Genomic DNA, 25,583 nt, shown 5'->3' on the forward strand with positions numbered 1-25,583 from the left:
AACAGGGGAGTTCTCCCTGGTGTCCCAGCCAATATTTATCCCTCAACCAACATAAATGAAAACTGATTATCTGGCCATTATCACATTGCTGTTTGTGGGAGCTTGCTGTGCGCAAATTGGCTGCCACGTTTCACACATTATAACAGTGATTACACTCCAAAAAGTCCTTTATTGGGAGTAAAACACTTTGGGACATCCTGAGGATGTGAAAGGTGCTATATAAATGCAAGTTCTTTCCTTTTTCTTTGTTATTTCACGTTTTGCTAAAAGATTGGTATTTACATTTTTCTGCAAATTCATGGCATTTGTACAACGAATCATACTGTGCAGGACATTGCACTGCGCCCATCTCACTGTATCAATCGCATCTCACTTGCTGTTCACTCTGTTATAACGCTTTATAAATGACTGGTTGGCCCCAAGCTGCAGTACTGTGTCCAACTCTGGGCACCGCACTTTCGGAAGGACGTGAAGGCCTTAGAGAGGGTGCAGAGAAGATTTACCAGTATGGTACCTGTCATGTATCTTACATTATTATATATAACTGTATCCTAACATGCTATACATGACTGTAATAAGATATGATCTGTAACCACCAGCATACCTTACCACCAGGGGTGCACTTGCAAGAGACAGGTATATAAGCACAGGTCTCAGGCAAGTGCAGCATTCCAGAGCTGTGAAATAAAGGTGCAGGTCCAGAGTGACCTTGACTTCACGACATGCCTCGTGTGAATCTGTACTGAAGACTCAGGACTTTACAGTGGTGACGGCTTACGGGATTACAGACTCCACAGAATGGCAAACAATGGATCAGATGAAAAGTACAATGCGGGAGACAATTGGGAGGATTTTATAGAAAGGCTCCAGCAAAGCTTTGTAACCAAAGACTGGTTAGGCGACGATAAGGCAGACAAGTGAAGAGCCCATCTCTTGACCAGCCGTGGCTCAAAAACATACGCTTTAATGAAGGATCTGTTGGCACCCGAGAAACCAGCAAGCAAGTCATTTGAAGAATTGAGCACACTGGTAAGAGACCACCTGAAGCCAGCGAGCAGCCTACACATGGCCAGACACAGGTTCTACAACTACAGACGCTGTGTGGGCCAGAGCATACCCGACTGCGTGGTGGAACTTCGGAGGTTGGCTAGTTTATGTGAGTTCTCCGATGATCTGAGGAGAGAAATGCTGAGAGACTTTTTCATTGAAGGAATAGGCCACGCAGGCATATTCCGAAAGTTCATAGAGACCAAGAACCTGACCTTAGAGGCAGCAGCACTGGTTGCACAGACATTCTTGGCAGGGGAAGAAACGAGGTTGATTTACAATGCAGGTACGACAACTAACGAAATATTGGAACAAGAAGTTCACAGCACTAAACAAGCTGCTACCCCCACACATAGACAAAACCGGGGGAACAGGCTCTCAACAGCAGGCAGAAGCCATCAAGGGCCACAGGAACGGCCGTTCACACCTCATCAACCCACAATGCGAGCAATCAACTACAAACTGAGAGAAGCTCAAGAGAGATCAGCCAGACGCAGCTCATTCTTTGGAAACACTTTGAACAATAGAACATGTCTGTACTGGAGGTGTGAAGGTGGGCACTCGTCAAGGGGATGTCGATTTCAGCAGGCTGTTTGCAGAAATTGTGAATATACAGGGCATTTGGCCCGCATGTGCAAAAAAACGGCAGCTCGGCTGGTATACGAATCGGATGGGTCGGAAAGCGGACCAGAAGACGGTGAGGACAGTACCCAGGACACCGATGTACAGCGGGTCAACACGATCAATGGCCACTGCTCCTACAACAGGACGCCTCCTATAATGATGAGGGTCCTACTCAACAGGATATCTGTCAACATGGAGCTGGATACAGGAGCGAGTCAATCTCTCATGGGCGCTCAACAATTTGAACAACTGTGGCCGCATAAAAGAGACAGACCAAAACTCACAAGGGTCGACACCAAACTAAGGACCTATACCAAAGAAATCGTACCAGTCCTCGGCAGCGCCATGCTCTCCGTCACACACAAAGGGACAGTGAACCGACTTCCCCTGTGGATTGTCCCCGGAGACCCCCAGCACTGCTGGGGAGAAGCTGGCTGGCAAAACTAAACTGGAAATGGGATGATGTCCATGCCATGTCATTAGAGGAACGGACCTCCTGCTCAACAGTTATAAAGCGATTTGAACATCTCTTTCAGCCAGGTGTGGGCACTTTCAAAGGGGCCAAAGTCAAAATCTACATCACACAGGATGCTAGACCGGTCCATCACAAGGCCAGAGCTGTACCCTATGTGATGAGGGAAAAGATTGAACACGAACTAGACAGGCTTCTGCGGGAAGGCATTATATCACCTGTGGAATTTAGCGACTGGGCAAGTCCCATCGTCCCAGTCATGAATCCTGATGGATCCGTACGAATCTGTGGGGACTACAAATCTACCATAAACAGAGTCTCCCTACAGGACCAGTACCCGCTGCCCAGAGCGGAGGACTTATTTGCCACATTGGCTGGAGGTAAACTTTTCTCAAAATTAGACCTCACATCTACGTATATGACGCAAGAATTGACCGAGGAATCTAAGCTACTCACCACCATCAACACACATCGAGGCCTTTTCATGTACAATCGATGCCCATTCGGCATCAGGTCGGCAGCTGCCATATTCCAGCGCAACATGGAGAGTCTGCTCAAGTCCATCCCGGGGACGGTTGTATTTCAAGACGACATACTTATCACGGGCAGGGACACCAACTCCCATCTCCGTACTAAAACGGTTGGATCGGGTAGGCCTACGAGTCAAGAAATCCAAGTGCCTGTTTCTCGCACCCGAGCTTGAATATTTGGGCAGAAGGATTGCCGCTGATGGAATCCGCTCAACAGAGTCCAAAACAGAAGCAATTCGCCTGGCACCCAGGCCCCGGAATGTCTCAGAACTGCGCGCCTTTCGCGGGCTACTCAATTACTTTGGAAACTTTATGCAGAACTTAAGCACGCTGCTGGAGCCTCTCCACAGGCTACTCAGGAAGGGGTGCGATTGGTTTTGGGGGGATGCCCAGGAACGCGCCTTCAATAAGGCACGCAACCTTCTGTGTTCCAGAAGCTGGGGTTGTTCTCCTTCGAGCGAAGAGGGTTAAGAGGAGATTTAAGAGAGGTGTTCAAAATCGTGAAGGTTTTTGAGAGTAGATCGGGAGAAATTGTTTGCAGTGGCAGGAGGGTCGGTAACCAGAGGGACGCAGATATAAGATAATTGGTAAAAGAACCAGAGGGGGAGATGAGGAGAATATTTTTACGCAGCGAGTTGTTGTGATCGGGAACACGCTGCCTGAAAGGGCGGTGGGAGCAGATTCAATAGTAACTTTCAAACGGGGAACTGGATAAATACTTGAAGGGGAAACATTTGTCGGGCTGTGGGGAAAAGTGGGGGAGTGGGACTGATTGGATCGCTCTGTCACAGAGCCAGCACAGGCACGAAGGGCCAAATGACCGCCCTCTGTGCTGTAGGATTCTATGAACGCCCCTCCCCCGCTTTGTATCCGACCACTGTTTTTGTTTAGACTGAGCGTTTGATGAAATGGGCCGTGAGGTCAAGATTGGATGTTTTTATCTGGAGTTTATAAAATGACTGATCCAAACATCATTCTGGTTCAACCAGAACACGGCATGGATAATTAATGGTGCATGTAACTGAATTTGACAGTGTTGTTGCCGTATTGTCTGAGAATCGTTGGTCTGTGGAGAGAGACCCCCTTCAATTCTGCTGCCCAGAAACTATAAGCCACAGTTTGCTCAGTTTTCAGTGTGTTTGACTGTGTGCTTCTGTTTATAACACTTGTCAAAGTCTTGTATTCGCAGCTGTGTTTCTGTAGTATGGCACTGACAGTTGCCCATTTGCCACTGGCCTGGTTTCTATGGCGACAGAAGGAGAGCCATTAAGTGATATTTTTTTTCCCCCCAGTAAAGGTAGTTCGAGTAAACTTCCAAAAAAGAGATAAATAGGGGAGATGGTGGAGGAGGATGCGTTACAAAGCGGGAATATGCTCGATGTTTACGCATCGTGGGCTACTATTTATCCCTCAACCAACATACTAAAAAACAGATTATCTGGTCATTATCACATTGCTGTTTGTGGGAGCTTGCTGTGCGCAAATTGGCTGCCGTGTTTCCTATACTACAACAATGACTAGACTCCAAAAGTACTTCATTGGCTGTAAAACGCTTTGGGAGATTCGGTGGTCGTGAAAGGCGCTATGTAAATGCAAGTCTTTCTTTTTTTTAACACGGGCCATGAAGAAATAAAGAGGCGAGCTGGTGGAGGTGGGAGCGTTACAAGGCGGTAACATGTTTGAGGATTACGTGTCCTGGCCAATATTTATCCCTCAATCCAAAACTCGGCTGCCTGTGTCCTAACTCGCACCAAGTCCCGCTCATCTATCACCCTCTGTGCTCGCTGACCTACATTGGCTCCCGGTTAAGCAATGCCTCAATTTTAAAATTTTCATCCTTGTTTTCAATTCCCTCCATGGCCCTCCCCCCTCCCTATCTCTGTAATCTCCTCCAGCCTCATAACCCCCCGAGATGTCTGCACTCCTCTAATTCTGCCCTCTTGACCATCCCTGATTATAATCGCTCCACCATTGGTGGCCGTGCCATCTGTTGCCTGGGCCCCAAGCTCTGGAACTCCCTCCCTAAACCTCTCCGCCTCTCTACCTCTCTCTCCTCCTTCAAGATGCTCCTTAAAACCTATCTCTTTGACCAAGCTTTTGGTCACCTGCCCTAATTTCTCCTTATGTGGCTCGGTGTCAAATGTATTTATTTTTGTCTTACAACACTGCTGTGAAGCGCCTTGGGATGTTTTACTACGTTAAAGGTGCTATATAAATACAGGTTGTTGTTACTGTTGAATCTCCAGCTCAGCACCATTATTACTGAGTGCGTCTCAGCGATATTGGCCGACTGTTCGATTGTCCTCACCTAATGTCCTTTCTATTTACTCTCTTGTTTAAGATTGTCTCTGAGCTGCCTCTTGACAAGGCTGCAAAGCTCGGGTCTCGCCAGTCCGTGCAATTTCCAACACTTACCCTGTATGAGTCCCAGTGTCAGCCGTGGTTCAGTGGGCAGCACTCTCGCCTCTGAGTCAGATGGTTGTGGGTTCAAGTCGCACTCCTGAGATTTGAGCAGAAAAATCTAGGCTGACACTCCCAGTGCAGTGCTGAGGGAGCGCCGCACTGTCGGAGGGGCAGTGCTGAGGGAGCGCTGCACTGTCGGAGAGGCAGTACTGAGGGAGCGCCGTACTGTCGGAGGGGCTATACTGAGGGAGCGCCGCACTGTCGGAGGGGCAGTACTGAGGGAGCGCCGTACTGTCGGAGGGGCTGTACTGAGGGAGCGCCGCATTGTCGGAGGGGCAGTACTGAGGGAGCGCCGTACTGTCGGAGGGGCTGTACTGAGGGGGCGCTGCAGTTTTAGAGGTTCTGTCATTTGGATGAGACGTTAAACCGAGGCCCCGTCTGCTCTCTCAGGTGGATGTAAAATATCCCATGACACTATTTCGAAGAGCAGGGGAGTTCTTCCTGGTGTCCTGGCCAATATTTATCCCTGACATTAAATGGGTGCTTAATGGGTTAAACACATCTGCTCTCGTCATTGATACTAGAATGCTAAAATTAAACACAGATGTAAAAGGTTTGGGTGGTCAATAGAATATACCGGAAGACAAGATGATGTAGTCTGATACAATCCTGCAAGAAAAAAATGATTTATGTGTCTTGGCAATGTGCAGCATAATGTCTGTTTTAAGCTGCCCTGAAGATAATAGTTAGTTAATAGAGACAGCAATTGAACATCTCTCCCAGCCACTCGCTTTGTTTAGTGTAAATCCTTTCAACTCCCCCAGTAACAACAGATTTGGCTCTACCAGCCATCTTAGCTGTACACCTGACCAAGCATGCACTTTAGCCGAGGAGTCTCTCGATAAAGTATTGAGTGGAATGTGTGTGCAGTTATTGCAGGTCTCGTGCCCCCTTCCGAAAAATCTCCTTTCCGGCTTGTATTGGTCATACACATTGCTGTTTGTGGGAGCTTGCTGTGCGCAAATTGGCTGCCGTGTTTCCTATACTACAACAATGACTAGACTCCAAAAGTACTTCATTGGCTGTAAAACACTTTGGGACATTCGGTGGTCGTGAAAGGCGCTATATAAATGCAAGTCTTTCTTTTTTTTAAACACGTGCCATGAAGAAATAAAGAGGGGAGATGGTGGAGGTGGGAGCGTTCCAAGGCGGTAACATGTTTGAGGATTACGTGTCCTGGCCAATATTTATCCCTCAATCCAAAACTCGGCTGCCTGGTTCCTAACTTGCACCAAGTCCCGCTTACCTATCATCCCCTGTGCTCGCTGACCTACATTGGCTCCCGGTTAAGCAACGTCTCAATTTTAAAATTTTCATCCTTGTTTTCCATTGCCTCCATGGCCCTCGCCCCTCCCTATCTCTGTAATCTCCTCCAGCCCCATAACCCCCCCGAGATGTCTGCGCTCCTCTAATTCTGCCCTCTTGAGCATCCCTGATTATTGGTCATACAGTGGAACTCCCTCTCTAACAGCACTGTGTGGGAGCACCTTCACCACACGGACTGCAGCGGTTCAAGAAGGCGGCTCACCACCATCTTCTTGAGGGCAGTTAGGGATGGGCAATAAATGCCGGCCTTGCCAGTGACACCCACATCCCAGGAAGTAAAAATAAAAATACCCCTCCATTATCCACGCTCCTGTCATCCCGATTATTCACCAGAAGTCTCTCTGTGTGTGAGGCATCTCCCACTGTCCTGCTGCTTTCGCTCTGCATCAACATGTATTTATATACCGCCCTCGTCATAGCAAAACATCCCAAGGCGTTTTACCGATGCATTATAAAACAAAATTTGATAGCGAGCCACAAAAGGAGATGTTAGGGCAGGTGACCAAAACTAACGGCAGAGCGGTGCAAATCGTCCATCAACTTGTGGCGACTCAACAGTTCACTCGGTATCTCTCCCTTGTCACAAGTCGCTGCCGATTTGGCCAATAATAACCGAGTCCGTTGTTCACACGCTGTTATTTTTTCAGCAAAACCTGGCCCAATGGTTTTAGTATATTCCTAGATCATACTATCTCATTCCTGTCTCCACTGAACCCTACAAAACTTGGACATTATCTTCCAATTCCCATTAGCTACATAGTGAGTGGCTCCGTTTCATTATAAGAACATAAGAACTAGGAGCAGGAGTCAGCCATTCGGCCCCTCGAGCCTGCTCCGCCATTCAATAAGATCACGGCTGATCTTCTGCCTCAATTTCATCTTTCCGCCCGATTCCCATATCCCTTGATTCCTTTTGTTCCCAAATATTTATTGATCTCTGTCTGGAATATTATGGTGGATGTTGGAGGTTCCAGTGAAGGCCTTCCGGTGAAATATTTTCAAGAGATGTAGACAATCTCTGAACTGGCATGCACATTAACGGTTAGTAGGAGATATAAGTTCAAGCGAACTCCGAACGCAAATTGAGTTGTGAATTCAAATTGGGTCCCCTCAGGTTAACAAGGAGATAGAGCACACATTAATGTAAATATCCGTTGATTATTGCCCTCCCAACCAACGGGTTATTTTGTTAATCGTTATTACTGGTTGGGATCATCAGAATTTCGGAAGGAGGCCATTTTGGCCCATCGTGTCCGCGCCGGACGACAAAGAGCGACTCTGTGGAATTCTCTGCCCCATTTAGCTGTGGAGGCTGGGTCATTGAATATATTTAAGGTGGAGATAGACAGATTTTTGAGCGATAAGGGAGTCAAGGGTCATTGGGGAGCGGGCAGGGAAGTGGAGCTGAGTCCATGATCTTATTAAATGTCGGAGCAGGCTCAAGTGGCCGAATGGCCGACTCCTGCTCCTGTTTCTTAAGTTCTTATGTTCTCTGTGGAGTCTTGTGTCACTTCCCATGAATCATTGAAACAGTTTACAGTTTCGTTGCATTGGGATGACACAACACGGCTTTGAAGCAATGCATTTACTCGGGGCATTTAGTCACAGCAGGGATTTTAATAACATTCAGACGTCTGTCTTGCAGCGCAGTTGCTGTGTTGGAGGCACACTTACTGATCCGATCTGATTTAGATACAATCTGCTCCGTTGTAACTCCAGTGCTGAGATAGAGTTAGCAAACTCTTTGAAGACCGTGGCTACCATAACACAAGAAACCCATTATCCAGAACCTCCCCTCTCGCTCCACCCCCCACCCCCCCCAACCCCCCGCCCCCCAGTAGCTCGATCCTGAAGTGCAGTGCACTGTACAAATCATGGAATCATACAGAATATACAGCACAGAAACAGGCCATTCGGCCCAACTAGTCTGTGCTGGTGTTTGCGTTCCACACGAGTCTCCTCCCACTCCATCTGCCTCACCTCCGCCTTTCAGCCTATCTTTCTATCCCCTTTTCTCTCCTGTGCTCATCTCGTTTCCTGTCGAAAGCATCTAAACTATTTGCCTCAATCACATAAATTTGATTTTGATGATGACAAAAGATCTCTGTCACCTGTGTTTTGTTGAAGTTAAAAAATGCAAATATTCCAATCATTAACACGTGTGAGACGGAGAGAAAGACACTGTTAGTGAGACACAGATAAGCGAGGGGTGCAGATAAGGCTAGCGAGACCTGTGTGGAGTGTGCACAGTGCGCGTTCTGCCCAATTGAGTCCTTAAATACCAATCTGGGTCCAACCTACATTGGAGCACCCTCAGTTGCCTCACAAACAGGGCAGTAGGTCGTACCCCAGCATCTTTGGGGTGCTACCACCCTGCCTCCCCAAACAAAGCCTCTTTGAGAGAAATTGATCGGAGGGCAACAGGTGAGAGAAAGGGGTGTCACCCGTGGCTCAGTGGGCAGCACACTCGCCTTTGAGATAGAAGGTTGTGAGTTCGAGTCCCACTCAGGGACTTGAGCACACAAAAAAACTAGGCTGACACTCCCAGTGCAGTACTGAGGGAATGCTACACTGTCGGAGGTGCCATCTTTCGGATGAGACATTAAACCGAGGCCCCGTCTGCCTTCTCAGGTGGATGTAAAAGATCCCACGGCACTATTTTGAAGAAGAGCAGGGGAGTTATCCCCGGTGTCCTGGGGCCAATATTTATCCCTCAATCAACATAACAAAAACAGATTATCTGATCATTATCACATTGCTGTCTGTGGGAGCTTGCTGTGCGCAAATTGACTGCTGCGTTTCCCACATTACAACAGTGACTACACTCCAACAGTACTTCATTGGCTGTGAAGCTCTTTGAGACGTCCAGTGGTGATGAAAGGCTGCCCAGTGTTGGGAGTGAAGGTCGGTGATGTGACTGACAGAGGAGGGGAGTGGAATGGATACTTCGAAAGCAGTATGGGAGCGAGGGGTGATGAGAGAGGATGGGATGGGAGGAAGGTGAAGGGTAGAGAAAGGACGAGTGACGGGGGGCAGGGAAGAGAACCACCAGCAAATGCAACTGGACACACTCGGCAGTTCCCTCCCACTCCCGAAAGGAACGGGAATAAGGACAGAGAGAGAAGTAGAAAAAGTCAGAGAGAGAGAAAGAGAACCAGAAAGAAGAGTTGGGAAGAAAAGAGAAAGAGAGACAGAAGCAGAAGCAAAGAGAAGCAGCAACTCAATGTCAGCGAGACGTACTGTATTTTGCGATGTGCTGTGTGCAGTATCTCAGGGGATGTCCCAGTAAAAATGAATATTAACGTTTAACAGCGGCACAAGTAGAGAGCAGGCGATTGTCTATAGCTGGATTTATTGATTAACCTTCATGCCCACTGAACTCATTACACTTTTATCTTGTAATAGACAAATATCTCAGTAGTCTCTTAGCTGTAAGATCCACATGGATGCTGCCTGGACTGGAGAATTTTAGCTATGAGGAAAGATTGGATAGGCTGGGTTTGTTTTCTTTGGAACAGAGGAGGCAGAGGGGAGACCTAATTGAGGTGTATAAAATTATGAGGGGCCTAGATAGAGTGGATAGGAAGGACCCGTTTCCCTTAGAAGAGGGGTCAATAACCAGGGAGCATAGATTTAAAATAATTGGGAGGAGGTTTAGAGGGAAATTAAGAATTAGGGGCAGGGGTAGGTCATTTGGCCTCTCGAGCCTACTCCACCATTCAATAAGATCATGGCTGACTTTCAACCTCAACTTCACTTTCCTGCAATATCCCCATATCCCTTGATTCCCTTAATAGCCAATTGAGGGCAAATATCTTCACCCAGAGGGTGATGGGGGTCTGGAACTCACTGCCTGAAAGGATAGTAGAGGCAGAAACCCTCGTAGTATTTAAAAAGTACTTGGATGTGCACCTGAAGTGCCGTTACCTACAAGAGCTGGAAAATGGGATTAGGCCGGATAGCTCTTTGTCGGCCGGCGCGGACACGATGGGCCGAGTGACCTCCTCCTGTGCTGTAAATTTCTATGATTTTATGATCTCCAGCGGAGTTGCTCTTCGTGAGTCAGGTTATACGTCAGGTGCGACATCGCGAGTGTGAAGTGAGATCGGAGTGACACGGCGAGTGCACGCGACACGCGAAACGTGCAGTGCAGGTGCAGCGCCGAGAATCCGGAATGTTCCGGAATTCGGACTCCGGGACGATCGGTGGCAGGGTCGTCTGGAATCTGTAAAATGTTCCGGAACCCGGACCCGACAACCCTGCCGAGCTCGGGCCTCGCCTCGCCGCCGCTGCCCTTATCTCGGGGGCCTCCTCGCCAGCCCGCCTGGACACCACCTCGGTGGGTCCCACCCGACGACATTCTCGGAGGGGCCGGTCGGCCTGAACAGCTCCTCGGCTGGAATCCCCTCCCCCCCCACCCCGCTTTTCTGACGTTCCGAAACCCAGAAATACCCAGACCTGGGCTCGAGTGTTGCCGGATTCGTGGCGTCAGAAAGTCTGGAAAAGTTCGGAACGGTCTCGGTCCCAAGGGGTCTGGATTTTTGGCGCTGCACCTGTATATTATCGACAGTATGGACATCAGTGCACACATTTGTAAAACAGAGTTTTATTGTACAAAGTGCTACAGACAGAAATCTAGAGTGACACAAGATGGGGCGAGGGTCTACATATCAGGAAAGGATGAACAGGCTGGGTCTCTTTTCTCTTGAAAAGAGAAGGCTGAGGGGTGACCTAATAGAGGTCTTTAAAATGATGAAAGGTTTCGATAGAGTGGATACAGAGAGAGTGTTTCCACTTGTGGGGAAGAGCATAACTAGAGGCCATCAATATAAGATAGTCACCAAGAAATCCAATTGGGAATTCAGGAGAAACTTCTTTACCCAGAGAGTGGTGAGAATGTGGAACTCGCTGCCACAGGGAGTGGTTGAGGCGAATAGTGTCGATGCATTTAAGGGGAGGCTGGACAAGAATATGGGGGAGAAGGGAATAGAGGGTTACGCTGATAGATTTAGATGAGGAAAGACGGGAGGAGGCTCGAGAGGAGCATAAACGCTGGCATGGACTGGTTGGGGCGAGTGGCCTGTTTCTGTGCCGTATATCCGATGTAATCCTGTGAAAGACCGGGCTCCGTATGTTCAAATCTGAATTGAGTCTGGAGCCAGCGAAGCATTCATGGGGAGAAATTCCGGCGCTAATGTTTAAAAATGTTGGCGGTTGCGTTCCCAGAAGGCAGTGGAACGATAAACCAGGCACCCCACTTCCTTTGTGGAGCGCGAGGGGCAGCAGGCGGGCCGGGGGAGTGGAGCATCACTGCTACTACTGGGCAGTCCCTCCTGTCAAGGACTGATGCTCTTCACATCAAAAAGAGATGAGTTCACAGGTGTTACGACGTCGAAGGGTGGAAGATGCCTGTGCGTGGGTTTTTTTAACGTGGGGTGGCCGTTGCACACCAGCCACCACACGGGCTCGACAAGAGCTAGGTCTTGGTCCAGTGGCAAGGGTTGACCAAGATGACTGGAGACCAAGCTGTGCTGCGTCTCCCCTGGGCCCCGACCCCACTGCTGTTAAGTGCCCAGTGAGGAGTGGCGTTCGAGCCCAGTCTGCGGGGGGGGGGAAGCGTCCCTGCCCTTTAAGATGTAACTCATTGTAGCTCATTTTTTGACATGAAGAGCGTCATCCTTGTCACGAGGGACTGCCCAGTAGTCGCAGCGTTGGAAGGCTCCTTCCCTCCCTTAACAGGATGGGCCATCGCTGCAGGCTCTGCAAAATAAAACTCCCCTCCCTGGACCGCCAAGGCAGCCGTGATGCGTCCCGATCAGCTCGATACACTGCAGCAGAGGGCCAGGCTGATCGGTCATAGGGGTTCTCACCTACCTCGGCCGCCCCTCGCCTTTAAGCATCGCCGCCGATGGACGCCTCCTGCAGCTGCCGGTGTTTTTGTCCGTCGATGCTGCAAGGGGTCGGAAGGCAAGTTCAGATCCGGGGCGATACGCACGGCGGTGACGTCGCGATCTCCAGGCGAAGGAGATCGGGGCGCAACGCCGTAACGGCGGCGCAAACCTCCCGCCATTTTGAGTCGATGTTGCCGCCTCGTTATTCCCCTCAACCCCCGGAGACGATAACGGGAGGCACTAACGAGGCCGATTCCCAGGCCTAGGTTTTCTGAGCTCCTTGTTCCAGAACCTTCTCCTCGAGAGTAGCCCCGGGTCAGCTGATGGTCTCCGACCAGTAAACAAATGTTGAGACCGTCAGCGCTTGGGAGGCCGTGGCTTCAGAATTCCAAAAATAGAACTGCTTGACCATACTTTTGATGAATTATCCGGCGACTTGCACGACACCCACGCTCTCCGGACTCCCTGCATCAAAGGGACAGTCTGTTCATCTCAACCCTGCGCCCGTCAGCAACCAGCTACAAGTTCCAGAAACCCAGAAGAAAAGTACTGCCCCCACCCCGCCCCCGGCTAAGCGCCTTCGCTGTTTTAAATTTGGAGGGAAAGGGTTTTTTTGGGGGCTTCTGCGAGGGTAGATGTCAGCCGTGGCTCTCACCTAAGCCTTGCATTTATATAACGCCTCTCGATTAGATCGCCCTTTAACCTTCTACACTCGAGGGAATACAAGCCCAGTCTGTGCGACCTGTCCTCGGGATTTAACCCCTTTAGCCCTGGAAGCTTCCTCCCTCCACTTCCCAAAGGGGGCCGACCTTCATTCGGTGCCTCTGCCATGATTATATGAGGTTAATGTTGTGTGTTGGCCTCACCATTCAATGAAGCATCGCCCCACACCACAGCATGCTGACGCCCCACTGCCCGGCCAATTGCATTGTATTTTAATGGAACAGTAAAATACTTGCATTTATATAGCGCCTTTCACAACCAACGGACGGCTCAAAGCGCTTTACAGCCAATGAAGTACGTTTGGAGTGTAGTCACTGTTGTAATGTGGGAAACGCAGCAGCCAATTTGCGCACAGCAAGCTCCCACAGACAGCAATGTGACAATGACCAGATAATCTGTTTTAGTGATGTTGATTGAGGGATAAATATTAGCTCCTGGACACCGGGGATAACTCTTCGAAATAGTGTCATGGGATCTTTGACATCTACCTGAGAGAGCAGGCAGGGCCTCGGTTTAACGTCTCATCCGAAAGACGGCACCCCCGACAGTGCAGCACGCCCTCAGCACTGCACTGGGAGTGTCAGCCTAGATTTATGTGCTCAAGTCTCTGGAGCAGGACACGTGGGGTATTCAGTAACATGCTCCTTCTCTCATTTGCAGGCCTAAGTACGGAGGCTCGTACTGTCTGGGAGAGAGGAAGAGATTCAGGATTTGCAACATCAAGGCCTGTGTCTCCGACGTGCCTTCCTTTCGTCAGATCCAATGCACTCAATTTGACACCATGCCTTACAAAGGGAAACTGCATAAGTGGATTCCTGTACTCAACAGAAGTAAGTCCATTGCTTGTAGATATTTAAAGCCACACTTCCTGTCTTTCCAGGTTTTATGCCATTTGCTAATTGATTCTAAATTTGGAAGAGCCGGCACAGGCAGAACGGGGCAAGTGGCCTCCTTCTGTGCTGTAAGGTTCGACGATCCTGGGCATCGGCTCACCTGCCATCCTGTCTCCGCCAAGCCCCAAACCATGCATGGGGAAAGATACGGGGAGGGCCGGGGTCATGGATTGAGCTGTTTGTTCTGCTGACGCTCGAAGGTTTATTGAAAAACTCCGCTTCAAAATTCAGGCTTTCCATGTCCAGTTTACCAAAAAACCAGAAAGTCTGATCCAAAACCAGACTGAACAAACTGCTGGCTGCAAGTGAAATCTGGATTAATACTGGGATTTTGCTCTTACACAGCTTACATAGACATAGGCCATTCGGCCCCACGCTCCGTGCCGGGGTTTATGCTCCACACCAGCCCTCTCCCACCCCTCTGTATCTCACCCTATCCCCATATCCTTCTGTTCCTTTCTCCCTCATGTGTTTATCCCGCTTCCCCTTTAAATGCATCGATACTATTCACCTCAACCCCTCCCTGTGGCAGCGAGTTCCACATTCTCACCATTCTCTGGGGAAAGAAGTTTCTCCTGAATTCCCGATTAGATTTATTAGTGACTATCTTATATTTATGGCCCCTAGTTCTGGTCTGCCCCCCACAAGTGGAAACATCGTCTCTACGTCTACCCCATCGAACCCCATCAGGTCACCCCGCAACCTTCTCTTTTCTCTTCGTCCGTGTAAATCTCTTTTGCGCCTGCTCCCATGTCTCTATGTCCTTTTTTTATAATATGGAGACTGTAACCGTGCACAGTGCTCCCAAGTGTGGTCTAACCAAGGTTCTATCCAAGTTTAACTACAATTGGGGCTTTTGGTCTCCTGTTTATCAAATCAAATAGATGGCCTGGTCAAAACCAGACTCAATGTGGTTCAGGGACACAAACAAACTGCTGCTTGCAAGTGGGATAGAACGGTCACAGCACGGCAGGAGGCCATTCGGCCCATCGAGCCCGTGCCCATTCTCAGCCAGTCCCACTCCCCCGCCCTTTCCCCGTAACCCTGCAAATCTTTTCTCTTTAGATACTCATCCAACTCCCTTTTGAAAGATAAAATCGAGTCTGCCTCCTTCACATCGTCTTTGGTTCTTCTGCCAATCACCTTACATCTGTGTCCTCTGGTTCTCGACCCTTTCACCAATGGGAACAGTGTTTCTCTATCCACTGTGTCCAGACCCCTCATGATTTTGAACACCTCGATCAAATCTCCTCTCAACCTTCTCTGCTCCAAGGAGAACAACCCCAGCTTCTCCAGTCTCTCCCCGTAACTGAAGTCCCTCATCCCTGGAACCATTCTCGTCAATACTTTCTGCACCCTCTCCAAGGCCTTCACATCCTTCCTAAAGTGTGGTGCCCAGAAATGGACACAATACTCCAGTTCGGACCAAACCAATGTTTTATACAGGTTCATCCTAATTTCCACACTTTTGTACCCTATGGTCAAGGCCCTTACCCGCCCAAGTATTGCCCAAGTGCCGGCAATGGCCGGCGAGGTACCGGACAGTACTTTCGGCGGGGTTTTCGTCACCAAAGTCCCTCGAAGGTCGGCGGGTGGCAAATGAGAGACTTACGCCCCCAATCTGGGCGGCAGCTGGCGGGAGGTTGCATTCTCGGCGGCAGAGGCGCTTGCCGCAAGTGCCGCCAAGGATGGAGTCGGGCCCACGGAGGGTCGAAGACCTAAAAATAAAAACCATTAACAAAAAATAATAAAACTATCGGAAGACCTTCCTGTGCAAAAAAACAAATAAAAAATGTTCACTAACTCTTTTTTCACAAACTTCCTACTTACCGTCGGGGACAGACCAGCCTCCAGCCAGCGGTCCGCCCCCATCAATCTGGCATCTCGGCGGGCGGGAATCAGTTTACGCCACTTGGCCGTACGCTGACATCGGCGGGCGTTTCCCGGCGACTCTTCCCCCTCCAGCGCACCTCAAAAGTGGCACTGGGCGGCTGTTACATAGAAACATAGAAAATAGGTGCAGGAGTAGGCCATTCAGCCCTTCGAGCCTGCACCACCATTCAATATGATCATGGCTGATCATAATTATTTGTAGCGGTTGTGAACAACTAAGTGTCTCGCTGGGCCATTTCAGAGTCAACGACATTGCTGTGGGTCTGGAGTCACATAGAGGCCAGACCAGGTAAGGATGGCAGATTTCCTTCCCTAAACGGCATTAGTGAACCAGTTTTCAGACAATCCATTAGTTCCATGGGCGCCATTACTGATACTAGCTTTTTAATTCCAGATTTATTTAATTAACTGAATTTAAATTCCCCAGCTGCCGTGGTGGGATTTGAACTTGTGTCTCCGGATCATTAGTCCAGGGCTCGGGATTCCTGGTCCAGTAACATAACCACTATGCTACCGTACCCCTAACATTGCAACTTCAGTACCCCATTCCTGACTTCTCTCCATACCTCTTGATCCCTTTAGCTGTAAGGGCCATATCTAACTCCTTTTTGAATATATCTAACGAACTGGCATCAACAGAGGGATGTCGGCAGCAGTGGGCGGTGAGTTGATCAGTTTCGGCCCCTATACCTCTATTTATGAAGCCCAGGATCCCGTAAGCCTTTGTAACCGTTTTCTCAATCTGCCCTGTCACCTTCATCGATTTGTGCACACATGTGGATCTTGATTAGCGCTGGGATTGTGTGGGTTTAATTTTGCCCGTGCTGTGTCTGTGCCCTCAGTTAATCCCTGCGAGCTGCACTGCCGGCCTGTCGACGGTTACTTTTCGGAGAAGATGCTGGACGCTGTGATTGACGGGACGCCTTGTTTTGAGGGAAACACCAGCCGGGACATGTGCATCAATGGAATCTGCAAGGTATGGAGCGAGTTAAAACAGCGGCACATTGAGGTGTGGAAATAATACGATGCAGTCTGAGGCCCCGGTAGCGTGATCACTGGGCTCGCAACATTGACCCTGACTGTGTCAGCCATGGCTCAGTGGGCAGCACTCCCGCCTCTGAGTCAGAAGGTTGTGGGTTCAAGGCCCACTCCAGGGACTTGAGCACAAAAATCCAGGCTGACACTCCCAGTGCAGTGCTGAGGGAGCGCTACACTGTCGGAGGTGCCATCTTTCAGATGAGACATTAAACCGAGGCCCCGTCTGCTCTCTCAGGTGGATGTAAAAGATCCCATGGCACTATTTCGAAGAAGAGCAGGGAAGTTATCCCCGGTGTCCTGGGGCCAATATTTATCCCTCAATCAACATAACACAAACAGATTATCTGGTCATTATCACATTGCTGTTTGTGGGAGCTTGCTGTGCGCAAATCGGCTGCCGCATTTCCCACATTACAACAGTGACTACACTCCAAAAGTACTTCATTGGTTGTAAAGCGCTTTGGGACGTCCGGTGGTCATGACAGGCGCTATATAAATGCAAGTCTTTCTTACTTTCAATTGAGTAAATCTTGCAGTGGAAAGTGCGAAAACAAAGAAATATTTTACAAAAATCAGTGATCAGACGTGGTAACTTAGGCAATGGTGAGCGCGAGAGAGTGCACAGAAGATAGTTGCAGTGAGGATATGCTGGGTATGGGCAGCAGCGTATGGCCAATTGTCCCTGACTGAAGAGATTGTCATAACAAGGCTTTCCAGCCCAGCTCCTCCATTGATCCTGTGTTGTGATTTCCTTTGTGCGATTGATATGATCTACATTGCAAATCTGCACTGCAATTATTGCACAAAGTGGTGCTTAATTCGCAGCAAAAACAGCATGAAAGCGCTTTCTCACCCGAGCGAGCGGGGGACGACAGGGAGTAGCGGTTAGCTGTCAGGATCCCAGATTGTACAATTGACCCGTAACCGTCTGAATGTCAAGTGTCTATGAAGTGTCTGGAGAATGGGCCCAATCTTCAGTTTAACAACTGCTGCTAAATGGGTCTCCCAACAACAGCTCTTTTTCTTCGAGCTGCTGGTGATATCTCTTCCACACATTTCTAAAAATCAAAGGACGGTTCAACCTCTTCAGCACAGAGTCCCTGGGAATATCAGTTCTGCTATTCTCTTACTCACTTGTAGAATTGGTCACCTCTCTAATCGAAAAGTATTCAAGAAAACATTCAGCCCCAAATAGCTTCAGCAACTTCAGCTCAGGGGCCTATCAGTTCTAGTCGGGCACCAGACTTTGATTTCGATGGTCTGGTGTTTCTGACTGTAGATGCAGTGTGGGGGCTCCTCGTCCCAGAAGGGATCGTAGGCTTGGAGGCACAACTTTCATCTTCCATTCATAAGGCCAAATAGCTCTAGTCGTGGAATGCTGGATCCATCCGAGATGATTCTGTCAGCCGTGGCTCAGTGGGCAGCACTCGCACCTCGGAGTCAGGAGGTTGTGGGTTCAAGTCCAACTCCAGAGGTTGAGCACATAAATCCAGGCTGACACTCTCAGTGCTGAGGGAGCGCTGCACTGTCGGAGGTGTTGTCTTTTGGACGAGACGTTACACCAAGGCCCCGTCTGCTCTCTCAGGTGGACGTAAAAGCTCCCATGTCACTATTTCGAAGATGAGCAGGGGAGTTATCCCCGGTGTTCTGGGGCCAATATTTATCCCTCAATCAACATAACAAAAATAGCGGAAGGAGCGCACAACAACCCAAACACCCCACCCACCCGTCCCTCCAACCACCATCTGCCCCACCTGTGACAGAGACTGTAGATCCCGTATTGGTCTCATCAGTCACCTGAGAACTCGTGTTAGTGTGGAAGCAAGTCATCCTCGACTCCGAGGGACGGCCTGAGAAGAGAAAAAACAGATGACAACCTGTTGTTCAGGCGTTGGCATCGCCTGGAACAATGTTCCTGGTATGCAGAAGGTCAAACGGCGAGCAGGCAAAGGTGATGCCATTTCTCTTCTACACCTTTGCATGAACTGTGAGGCCTTCCGTGCTCCTGGCAACCATCAGAAAGAAAGACTTGCATTTATACAGCGCCTTTCAAGACCACCGGACGTCCCACAGCGCTTCACATCCAATGAAGTACTTTTGAAGAGTGGTCACTGTTGTAATGGGTCGGAGCTGGGCGCTGCTGGTTTGAGCCCCCGCTAACTCCCGCGGAATTTCTCGGGAGGCGGCCCCTGCGCACCCTGGTGAGAAAATGTTTGCGTCGCATTGGCACCCCTAGCGGGGAGCGCGGCGGAAGCGAATTTCTCGCCCAGTGTGTCTGAAGGGGAAATAAAGTCAATCATTGACCTGGAAGCTAAAGTCTGTGAGCAACTAACTCCCCTCTAAGTGACCCCGCCGGTTTACAGCCATTCGCTAATTGGCTCCACTTGTTAATTTGGACCCCCTTCCCGTCGGAGTACTCGAAACAGTTGGCTTAAAGGGGCAGGTCAGCCTAGCAGCTGGATGTCACAATCATGCTGGAGTCAGCAGCAATGGCCCCGGTAAGCTGCGCTTGCTTCTGCGGGCCCTGTTTCCGTCAATGTGCAGCTCCGTTAAGATTTCTGCGCACGCGCGCCGTTTGCAATGTAAGAGCCAGTGAGCGGCCCGAGTGGGATCTTCCCCATTAAAGGAAGCCGACCCAAGAGATTTGCCAACTGGTGCCCTTGTGTGTGCGTGCAATATCTGTCCTGTATCTGGTGTGTGTTTGTCACACTCTGGATGTCACACAACAGAAGCATAGAATAGTCTTCTTAGGCGGTCCCTTGTATCGAGGATGACTTGCTTCCTCACCAAAAAGGAATGAGTTCACAGGTGTTTCAATGAAAGACCTAATATTCCGGATCCCAAACTACATCCTGAAGGGTGGAAGATGCCTGTGCGTGGATTTTTTTAATGTGGGGTGACCGTTGCACACCAGCCACCACACGGGCTCGACAGAGCTAGGTCTTGGTCCAGTGGCAAGGGTTAACCAGCTTTGCTGCACGGACCTAGTGCGCACACATATCGCAGTGTGGGCTGGCCCGTGCTGCCCCTGGGCCCTGAACTTTCGCCCCTCCTAGAATAGTAGAGCACAGAAGGAGGCCATTCGGCCCATCGAGTCCACGCCGGCGCTTTGGAAGAGCGACTCAGTCAGTTCCCCTCCCCCGCTCTTTCCCCATATCCCGCCAATTTTTTTCTCCTTCAAGTATTTATCCAATTCCCCTTTGAAGGCGACTATTGAACCACCTCCACCACCCTCTCACACAGCGCATTCCAGATCCTAACCACTCGTGGCGTAAAAATGTTTTTCCTCATGTCGCCTCGGGTTCTTTTGCCAATCGCCTCTGGTTACCGACCCTTCAGCCATTGGGAACAGTTTCTCTCTATTTATTCTTAAACCCTTTATGATTTTATGAATAAAAAAAATATCCAGACAGCCATTGAATTTTGTGACCAGTTACATCTGCCCCATTGATTGACCCCGATGGGTCTGTGGTTACCTCCATTTGTCCATTTAGTGCAAGTAGCCTTAAAGGCGCAGGCCTGGTTAGCAGCTGAACTACACGAGTGTGCTTCATAAGCCAGGATCACCTGTGGGCAGCATTGCAGGAAATGTGCTCGTGCTGTTTGGCTTTGTCAGTGGGCTGACTGGTTGATGCAGTGAGTGGACGGCCCATACTGACTGTCAATGTACCAGCCTCAGTACCAAGTCGGCGCTGATTTCATTGTCGTCAGCTGGAGCGACATTGCCATCCCGAGATTTAGCTCGAGTGGAACTAACCAGGTGGGTTAGTGAGGGGGATGGGGTAATAGCCCTAATCTCGATTGTTTTTTGCGATGGGTCGATGGTTCTGCCGCCAAGATAAGGGAGACGCGTTTGTTTTTTATTTATTCGTTCCTAGGATGTGGGCGTCGCTGGCAAGGCTGGCATTTATTGCCCGTCTCTAATTGCCCCTTGAGAAGGTGGTGGTGAGCCGCCACCTTGAACCGCTGCAGTCCGTGTGGTGCAGGTGCTCCCACAGCGCTGTTAGGGAGGGAGTTCCAGGATTGTGACCCAGCGACGATGAAGGAACGGCCGATATATTTCCAAATCGGGATGGTGTGTTTAGTGGTGTGAACTCGGGGAGTGAATCGCTCAGTTGATTCTATCCCTTTGGAATTAAATTAAAATAGGATCATCATCATCATCATAGGCAGTCCTTTGGAATCGAGGAAAACTTGCTTCCACTCCTGAAGTGAGTTCTTTGGTGGCTGAACAGTCCAATACGAGAACCACAGACCCTGTCACAGGTGGGACAGACATTCGTGGAGGGAAGGGATGGGTGGGGCTGGTTTGCCACGTGCTCCTTCCACTGCCTGCGCTTGACCTCTTCACGCTCTTTGCGTTGAGACTCGAAGAGCTCAATGCCCTCCCGGATGCACTTTCTCCAGTTCGGGCGGTCTTCGGCCAGGGACTCCCAGGTATCAATGGTGATGTCGTACTTTACCAGGGAGGCTTTGAGGATGTCCTTGTAACGTTTCCGCTGCCCACCTTTCGCTCGTTTGCCGTGAAGGAGCTCCACATAAAGCATTTGCTTAGGGAGTCTCGTGTCTGGCATGTGAACCATGTGGCCTGCCCAGCAAAGCTGATGGAGTGTGGTCAGTGCTTCGATGCTGGGGATGTTGGCCTGGTCGAGGACGCTAACGTTGCTGCGTCTGTCCTCCCAGGGGATTTGCGGGATCTTGCGGAGACATGCTCGGCGAGAACTGTTCGATTCAGCTTTTGGTCACTGAGTGGGGGAGGCCTGTTAAAGTAACTCACTTAATCTGACTGATGAGAAGAGTGAAATCTACACACCGCTCAATCAAATTGAGTTTTAATGGAAAGAAACATTAAGGGCTAGAGATTCAGTTGCAGGGCCCCTGAGGCGCTAATATCACCCGGGAGCTAAATTTAGCGGCAGAAGATTTTTAGCGCCAGGCCCAGCAAAATTCAGTGTTTGCGCCCTGAGAGTGGGGCGGGGCGCTGAGGGAGGCGTTCCACATCTCTCAGGGCCCTAGGCCGGGTGAGCAACTAAAGATCCCGCGCTAGAGAGCCGGCTTCGTAGCGCCCTGAGAGAGGCGTCCCTGCAAAAACACACATCAGACCAAAATTCACAAATTCAAAATTCCCAGTACAAATAAGGTTAAATCGAAAAAAGAAAAATTACAAAAACTTACCTGACGCAGTCACGCCTTCACTTTGCGCCGCGGGACAGCTCCGCGTGCCAGACATTCTCCGGCGGAGTCACTAGGGGGCGCTACGGGTGACGAGCAAACCAAAGTTTGCTCCCGTGGCGCTACCCATTGCACACCGGCGCGGTGCGGCGCTCCCAGGCGATACTCCTCAGCGCCGCCGGTAACGGCACACTGAAGTTACCACGCGGCGTGACTGTCGACACTCGCTGGTGCAAACCCTCGCGAGGGTGGGGGCGCTATCCAACCGAATCTTTCCCCCTAAAACTGAAACTATTGAAATGTAAATGACAAGGCATAGTCAGGTTTGTTAGAAGTTCGTAGGAACAAATAGTTTCGGCCCAAGTTAATTAACTTTGATCCTAACAGCAACTGCGAGGAGGTGAGTTGTCTTGAACTTGCCGATGTAAAACTCCAGAGATCGAGGCCCCCGCCAGGGAAAGCGCTGACTGGGATTTTCTGTTTCAGAATGTAGGTTGCGATTACGAAATTGATTCCAATGCTTTGGAAGATCGTTGCGGAGTCTGCCAAGGGAACGGATCCACCTGTGAAACAGTAAAGAAGACATTTGATAAAAGTGAAGGACTGGGTAAGATGTTCTGTACTTTCAACAGCATTTATATAGCACCCATCACCTGGTAAAACGTCCCAATGCACTTCACAGGAGCGTAATCAGACAATACTTGACACCGAGCCACAGAGGAGATATTAGGACAGGTGACCAAAAGCTGGGTGAAAGAGATAGGTCTTAGCGCCTTAAAGTAGGAGAGAGCGGTGGAGAGAGGGAATTCCAGAGCTTGGGGCCTCGGCAGCTGAAGGCACGGATTAGGGGATGATGGATGATGCACAAGATGCCAGAATTGGAGGAGCGCGGAGATCTCGGAGCTTGTAGGGGCTGGAGGAGGTTACAGAGGTAGGGAGGGGCTGACGCCATGGAGGGATTTGAGCACGGGGATGAGAATTTTTAAATCGAGATATGTTGGGGACTGGAAGTCAGTGTAGGTCAGCGAGCATAAGGGGTGAAAGGGTGAGTGGGACTCGGTGCGAGTTAGGATAATCCAGTCTCAGTACTGTGTTGTATATCAATGACATTCATCCATCTATATATAAAGGCCTTGGGTCTGGCACATGGTTATTACCTTTCTGAAGTTCCTGTTTAGGCCACTCCCCCAGAGCGAGTACCTGACTGTGGCCTGAAAGGGGAGGGAGATTAACCACAGCTCCGGTTGAACTCACAACCGTGGATCAGACCTCAGATTTCCAGAATGTTACCTGGGCTCCAAGGGTTAGATTTTGAGGAGCGATTACATAAACTAGGTGTGTATTCCTGGACTATAGAAGGTTAAGTGGGTGATTAGATTGAGGTTTATAGGATTTTGATAGAGTAGATAAATAGAAATTTTTTTCCGCTGGTGGAAAAATGGGCCAAAATAACCTCCTTCTGTGCCATGAATTTCTCTGATTCTCGGTGGGGGGAGTCCAGGACAAGGGGACATAACCTTTAAATCCAAGCCAGGCCGTTCAAAAGAGAGGTTGGGAAACATTTCTTCTCGCAAGGGGTATTAGAAGTATGGAACTCTCTCCCACAGAAACAGTAGCTGCTCGCTCAGTTAATAATTTTCAATCTGAGCTCAATAGAGAAGGGTATAAAATGATATGGAGCCAGGGCAGGTGAATGGAATTAAGACACGGACCAGCCATGATATTGAATGGCGGTATAGGCTCGAGGGGCTGAATGGCCTCCTCCTGTTCCTATGTACCTGAACACTGGTGTATTTTTTTTGTGCTGATCAAGGTGAGTGATACCAGTATGAGGAAACGGAAGACTTAGAATCATAGAACCATAGAACAGTTACAGCACAGAAGGAGGCCATTCGGCCCGTCGAGCCCGTGCCAGCTCTCTGCAAGAGCACCTCAGCCAGTCCCACTCCCCCGCCCTTTCCCCACAGCCCTGCAAATCTTTTTTCTTCAGGTATTTATCCAACTCCCTTTTGAAAGCCACGATTGAGTCTGCCTCCACCACCCTCTCAGGCAGTGCGTTCCAGATCCTAACCACTCGCTGCGTAAAAAAGTTTTCCCTCATGTCGCCTTTGGTTCTTCTGCCAATCACCTTAAATCTGTGACCTCTGGTTCTCCACCCTTCCACCAATGGGAACAGTTTCTCTCTATCTACTCTGTCCAGACCCCCCATGATTTTGAACACCTCGATCAAATCTCCTCTCAACCTTCTCTGCTCCAAGGAGAATGACCCCAGCTTCTCCAGTTTCAAACTCCGTCACCCAGTGTCAGAGCTGTGCTCCCCGGACCAGGTACAGCATGTCACTGATTCAGTTAGGCTCCGTCTGCTCAACCCACCAGTGTGTCTCAAGTCCCCACTTCAGAAAAGGGAAAAAGCAGTGTGCAATATAACAGCAACAAAGGCTAAGAACACTGGGTAGATGCTTGTATTTGCAACTATTGATTGAAAAAAATATATATCTCACCTGTGTAGCTCACAGAAAAAATAAAAAAAAGTAACACTTTTTTGAAATTGTATTTTTACCCCCAATGCCGACATCTCTGTCTTGGTTTAGGTGTAAATTGAATCTTGCATTTGTCTGCTGTGAGGAAGTTCTGAATGATTTGCCTTTTCTAATTAGTGCAGATTAAAAGTTCCCATTTTTCATTCCAGCAGAGCGGATGTAGAGATAGCCTCTAAAGCTTTGCCTATTTCGGCCTCTTATTAATTTCAATGTCATGTGAACGACTAACTGAACTGCTATCAGAATGGTGACGCTGATATAAAATTCAGCCAATCACAATAGAAAGAACATTGGGTTTCAACAAGCAAGTGGGATGTGAAATTTGCAAATGTAATTCAGTATCTGCTCGTCGGCCAAGAAAGTCAGCTGCTCGACTGTGAGCAGCAAGTTTGGTTTCCCTGAAACCCTGCCTGGATGCAACCCAGACTGACCGCGTCACAATCTCCTCTCTCTGTCGGCTGCCAAAGTCCTGCGTGAACCGTGTTTGGCTATTTCCACATCAGCTTCCGAGTAAGCGCAAGGTCACAGCATGAAACTGTTAGAGAAGAGGAATTTATTTATGATTAGATGTTCCAGTTCTTCCTCCACAGACCTCAACGTTTCAAGAATCAACATGGTATACCTATCAGGGAAGGATGAACAGGCTGGGTCTCTTTTCTCTTGAAAATAGAAGGCTGAGGGGTGACCGAATCGAGGTCTTTAAAATGATGAAAGGTTTAGATAGAGTGGATACAGAGAGAATGTTTCCACTTGTGGGGAAGAGCATAACTAGAGGCCATCAATATAAGATCGTCACCAAGAAATCCAATCGGGAATTCAAAAGAAACTTCTTTACCCAGAGAGTGGTGAGAATGTGGAACTCGCTGCCACAGGGTGTGGTTTAGACGAATAGTATCGATGCATTTAAGGGGAGGCTAGACAAGCATATGAGGGAGAAGGGAATAGAGGTTTATGCTGATAGATTTAGATGA

At 49.3% G+C, this 25,583-nt stretch overlaps 1 protein-coding gene across 1 annotated transcript in view; it reads left to right on the forward strand.

Annotated features, from left to right (window-relative positions):
• LOC139227644 (A disintegrin and metalloproteinase with thrombospondin motifs 7-like) overlaps positions 1-25,583 on the forward strand; it is a 182,576-nt gene that overhangs the window by 87,879 nt on the left and 69,114 nt on the right. The window contains exons 12-14 of the mRNA XM_070858560.1: positions 13,737-13,906; positions 16,705-16,838; positions 22,559-22,679. Coding sequence (XP_070714661.1) covers positions 13,737-13,906; positions 16,705-16,838; positions 22,559-22,679 — 425 coding nt within the window. The remainder of the gene's footprint in view (positions 1-13,736; positions 13,907-16,704; positions 16,839-22,558; positions 22,680-25,583) is intronic.

Source organism: Pristiophorus japonicus, chromosome 17 (genome assembly GCF_044704955.1).
Source record: "Pristiophorus japonicus isolate sPriJap1 chromosome 17, sPriJap1.hap1, whole genome shotgun sequence".
NCBI classification, from domain to species: Eukaryota; Metazoa; Chordata; class Chondrichthyes; family Pristiophoridae; genus Pristiophorus; species Pristiophorus japonicus.